The 5,880-nt window shown below is 54.0% G+C and overlaps 1 protein-coding gene across 1 annotated transcript in view; it reads left to right on the forward strand.

The window, feature by feature from the left end:
* btbd17a (BTB (POZ) domain containing 17a) overlaps nt 1-3,858 on the forward strand; it is a 12,507-nt gene extending 8,649 nt beyond the window's left edge. Inside the window, exons 9-10 of the mRNA XM_056577566.1 lie at nt 1,473-1,744; nt 2,790-3,858. Coding sequence (XP_056433541.1) covers nt 1,473-1,744; nt 2,790-3,858 — 1,341 coding nt within the window. The remainder of the gene's footprint in view (nt 1-1,472; nt 1,745-2,789) is intronic.
* The last annotated feature ends 2,022 nt before the right edge of the window (nt 3,859-5,880 follow it).

Genomic DNA, 5,880 nt, shown 5'->3' on the forward strand with positions numbered 1-5,880 from the left:
GTGAGTCTCTCTGTCCCCGGGACCCTCAGACCAGGTGAGTCTCTCTGTCTCTGGGGCCCTCAGAGCAGGTGCAGCACTCATGTGTAGATCAATCTATTTGGGCTTCTTAGGTTCTCGGTGACATTAATCCACAGTATATCTCGCCCCGGATGACGGGATGACTCAGTCCTGGTCTCCGTGTGATGGAGGGGTGCGTGGCGGCTGACAGACGGCCCACTTAGAGGCTGAGACGCTGGCTTACCCCACAGCACTCAGGCTGCTTAAGTGGACCCAATGAAGTGTGCCTCTCGGCGCTCGGTGACAATACGTTCTCTAACCGTCGCGCCGGGTGACCCGGAGTGGAAGGACAGCCTCTCTCCAGCGATGCTTCAAACTGCATCCCATTATATTATTCATATCAATCCACCTTCGGCTATTCCTTATACACGGGGATGTGATATGAATATGAACACCGCTCGGAGAGACTTTTCTCTCGGTGGGTATGAGAGGCTCATGCCCACTGGGCCCTTCTGTGCGAGGAGCTTTAATCAGTTCTGGTTGGGCTGGGTTGGATTTATTTCAATAGCAAAGGAAGTGTCACAATGATATATTTATCGTGAAACGTAAAAGAGGAACTGAACGAAAAAATATGGCCTCTGGCCAACGTCCAGGGCGTTGGCAGAGCAGTGGAGGAACAGCTGGAACCCGGGACTCACCGCGGGGGCCGGAGGTCGCCCTCCACTCCGCCTCGGTGCTGCCGAGCCCAGCGGCAATTCTAATTAAAGCCGACCCACATTCTGTCATTAGGCAGACTGGGAACGAGGGATTGGTGATCAATAACATGGATCTTTGAGTGGTACCGCCCCTGTTTCTTTTCTCTGCCGTGGGGCCGTTACATGGCGGCCGCCCCGCCCTCGTCTCCGCCCCCCCGCTGACCCCCCCCCCCCCCCCCCCCTGACCCCTCGCCTGTGTCCCAATGACCCAGTTCTGACATGTGACATGCTATTCAACACCAGCCCTGATGGACACACGCCACATGGGGCCAAACACAAGGGCCTTCAACTAATCACCTCAACCACCCGAGCAGATCTGAGTTTAATTCAACCCATTCTCTCTCTCTCTCTCTCTCTCTCTCCCTCTCTCTCTCTCTCTCCCCCTCTCTCTCTCTCTCTCTCTCTCTCTCTCTCTCTCTCTCCTCTCTCTCTCTCTCTCCCCTCTCTCTCTCTCTCTCTCTCTCTCTCTCTCTCTCTCTCTCTCTCTCTCTCCCCTCTCTCTCTCTCCCTCTCCCTCTCCCTCTCTCTCTCTCTCTCTCTCTCTCTCTCTCTCTCTCTCTCTCTCTCTCTCTCCCCTCTCTCCCTCTCTCTCTCTCTCTCTCTCTCTCTCTCTCTCTCTCTCTCTCTCTCTCTCTCTCTCCAGCCGAGGGAGTCCAGGACGGAGGAGGCGGTGTTGGGGCTGGAGGTGGCAGCAGCGTTGGAGGAGGAGGAGGAGGAGGAGGAGGAGGAGGAGGAGGAGGCTCAGACACCATCGGCCACTCTCTGGCGCTGGTGCAGCGGCTGGAGGCCCTGCTGGCCCAGGGCAACGGCAGCGACGTGACGCTGCGCGTGGAGACGGCCAGCGCCGACGGGGTGAAGCTGATCCAGGCCCACGCCCTGGTGCTCTCCCTGCAGAGCTCCGTGTTCGAGGAGCTGCTGGCCGCCCGCAACGGCAGCACCCTGCTGCTCACCGAGGGGGCCGACTGCGCCGGGGTCTTCGACAAGTTCATCAAGTGAGCGGGGAGGGGGCTGCAGGGGGTGGGGGGCGGGTCTGGGGGGGTGGGGAGGGGGCTGCAGGGGGTGGGGGGCGGGTCTGGGGGGGCGGGTCTGAGGGAGATGAGCTTTTTACTCGTGGAGCTACTTCTAAGGCTTCTTCACCTTCTTCTTCTTTATTCTTCATCACTTTCTTTGGAGAGAGAGAGAGAGAGAGAGAGAGAGAGAGAGAGAGAGAGAGAGAGAGAGAGAGAGGTAGAGAGAGAGAGAGAGAGAGAGAGAGAGAGAGGCAGAGGCAGAGGCAGAGGCAGAGAAAGAGAGATGGATAGAGAGAGAGAAAGAGTAGAAAGAGTTGAGAGCGATAGAGCGAGCCCCGCTTCCTTGGTACCAGGTTCCGTGTGTTCGGTCCCTCTATCATGTCTGCATGTCAGCTATGCCTCTGAAAGTATTCCAAGAAATTGTCTTTGCAGAAATTGCTATGCAAATGAGCATGTCAATGCACCACCAGATGCTGGTAAACAACGCAGACAGTCCTTATTGGCCATCTAGTCGCTCAGGGCTGTTAGCACATAAACCAAGAAAAGCAGAACCCGCTCGGCATAGAGTCCAAAATCAATATTTGTGGCACAGACCAAGAATCAAGACCTGTGCTGCACAGTGGCTAATACAGAGCTGATTGTGCTCGATAAAGACTCCGAAAGGCCATGAAAAATCAATCCGCGCCCATTTTGATGCTGCCGGCTTTCATTCCCTTTAGGCATGCTGAAGAATGCCCGCATTTGTCCACTGATGGAAACATTTTACGTAGTGAGAGCTTATTATCGCACACATTTGGCCCGATGTCAAATGGAATGAGGGAAAGTAATGTGGGCGCGAGTCTCCCGGCAGTCTTTGATTCTTGAACACATTATTTAACATTAGCTGTGTTAAGGTCATGGCCGTGGCAGAGGCAGGCTGCTGTACAAGAGGAGACGCCGTTTCCATCAGAGATGATGTTTGAGCAGATGCTGAGCAGATGTTTGTCCTGTGGTCCCATGTCCCTCCACCCCCGGGCGTCCCGTGCAGGTACCTCTACTGCGGGGAGGTCTCCCTGCGCCTGGACCAGGCCACCCCGCTGCACAAGCTGGCCACCAAGTACCAGGTGGCCGACCTGCAGGCCGCCGTGGCCCGCTACATGAGCGAGAACCTGGCGCGCGACTCTCCGTCGGGCCACGTGGTGGGCTGGTACGAGTACGCCCAGCAGGCCGGCCAGGCCACGCTGCGGGACAGCTGCCTGCAGTTCCTGGCGTGGAACCTGTCGGCGGCGGTGCAGAGCGCCGAGTGGAGCTCCATCAGCAGCCGGCTCCTCATGTCCCTGCTGCGGCGCTCTGACCTGGTGCTGCACAGCGAGATGGAGCTGTTTGCCGCGCTGGAGGCCTGGATCCTCCGCAACGACCCCGACGGGCTGACGGCCGAGAACGCCCTGCGCGCCGTGCGCTACGCCATGATGCCGCCGCGGGACCTCTTCCGCCTGCAGACGCAGTCGCCCGCGCTGGCCCGCTACCAGGAGTCGGTGCGGGACCTGCTGTACCTGTCCTACCAGTTCCACTCCGCCTCGCCGCTGCAGATGGCCAAGTTCTTCGACGTCAACTGCAGCCTGTTCACGCCCAGGAACTACCTGTCGCCGCTGTGGGGCGCGGCCTGGGCCATCGGCAGCCCCTCGCGCGACGACCGCAGCACCAGCTTCCAGACGCAGCTGGGCCCCAGCGGCCACGACGCCAGCAAGAGGGTGACCTGGAACGCCCTGTTCTCCCCCCGCTGGCTGCCCCTCAGCCTGAGGCCGCTCTACACCGAGACGGGCGCCATGCAGCCCGCCAGGGTCGACGGCGGCCGGCCACGCGTCATCATCACCCCCGCCACCTCCAGCGCCGACTTCGCCGGGGTGAACTTCCAGAAGACGGTGCTGGTGCTGGCTCAGCGGCACGGCCGCGTGATGGTGAAGCACGTCTACGACTTCCACCAGAGCACCGAGGAGAGCGGAGACTTCCTGGCGGAGGCCGACCTGACCCGGCGAACCTCCGAGTACCTGGTGGACGGAGCCCTCTACCTGCATGTGGTGGTGAAGCCGCTGTACCAGACGCTCAGCAAGAGCTGAGACACACACACACACAGACACACACTGTCATACACAGACGCTCAGCAAGAACTGAGACACACACACACACAGGCACACACTGTCATACACAGACACACAGACACACACTGTCATACACAGACACACACACACACAGGCACACACTGTCATACACAGACACACACAGACACACACTGTCATACACACACACACAGGCACGCACTGTCATACACACACACACAGGCACGCACTGTCATACACACACACACAGGCACACACTGTCATACACACACACACACAGGCACGCACTGTCATACACAGACACACAAACAGACACACACACACACAGGCACACACTGTCATACACAGACACACACAGGCACACACACAGGCACGCACTCTCATACACAGACACACACAGGCACGCACTGTCATACACAGACACACACAGGCACGCACTGTCATACACAGACACACACAGGCACACACACAGGCACGCACTGTCATACACAGACACACACAGGCACGCACTGTCATACACAGACACACACAGGCACGCACTGTCATACACAGACACACACAGGCACGCACTGTCATACACAGACACACAAACAGACACACACACAGGCACGCACTCTCATACACAGACACAAAGGAACGCACTGTCATACACAGACACACACAGGCACGCACTCTCATACACAGACACACACAGGCACGCACTGTCATACACAGACACACAAACAGATACACACACAGGCACGCACTGTCATACACAGACACACACACGCACGCACTCTCATACACAGACACACAAACAGACACACACAGGCACACACTCTCATACACACGCACACATACACTAATACGCACACAAACACACACAGACACACATGTATGCACGCACAGACACACACTTACACACACACACACACACACACACACATACACACACACACACACACATACACACACATAAACACACAGACACACACACACACACACATAAATTCACACATGCACACAAACATGCACACACACAAAGAAACACACACGCACACACAGACACGCACACGCACACACACACACACACACACACACACATACACACACTCATGCTCATACATGTACCAACACTCACACAAACACACGCACACACACACACACACACACACACACACACACACACACACACACACACACACACACACACACACACACACACACACACACACACACACACAATGTGAGTATTATGACCGGCTGACCCCAACACACCTCCCTCTGGAGAGATTTCAGACGGCATCGTGGAGGGTCCACGCTCGTTCTGCGTCCCCCCTGCTTCGTCGTCTCATAGGACAGTTGGTTTAATCCATGTTTTGATATTATACGATAATATCAGGAAAACAAGAGTAGGATAACTTAGTGCCGCTGGAACCAACTTTAGCTTTTTTACTTTGACGTATGGGAATTTGATGAACAAAGTAATGACGTTAAGTCTGTCTCTTGTTTAGCCTCACAGTTGTTTTTTATGTAGTTCATATTTTCAGTGTTCCTTAATGTGCCAATATCTTCTTAATCTGAATTGTCAAAGTCGTTTTTAGTGTTACGTTATTTTAACATATTTGTTATGTTTGAGGTTGATGCATCTGTCATTCCCATTTCAGAATAAATTCCATTACAGACCGTCTGATGTCAAATCACCTCATTTTAATTTAATAAATACAAAACATTCATTAATCCATTCATTAATTTGTAATACATATATATATATTTGTTTATATATATTAATATATTCATTTATTATCAAATATAAAATGTGTATTTGTGCAAACAGATGTCCATGATGCTTACCTTTTTCAAACACCGTACATCTATGTAATCAATGTGCCAGTATATAGAGCATAGTGATGTATAATTTCACTACGTTATAATGGCATAGTGATAAGATATAAAAGACAGTAACGTACATATCATATTGAGCACATTGCGTTTTCAACTGCAAGTCCCGGCATGCCTTGCGTGCGAAGCAGGAAGAACGTT

This window comes from Gadus chalcogrammus, chromosome 18, assembly GCF_026213295.1.
Source record: "Gadus chalcogrammus isolate NIFS_2021 chromosome 18, NIFS_Gcha_1.0, whole genome shotgun sequence".
Taxonomy (NCBI): domain Eukaryota; kingdom Metazoa; phylum Chordata; class Actinopteri; order Gadiformes; family Gadidae; genus Gadus; species Gadus chalcogrammus.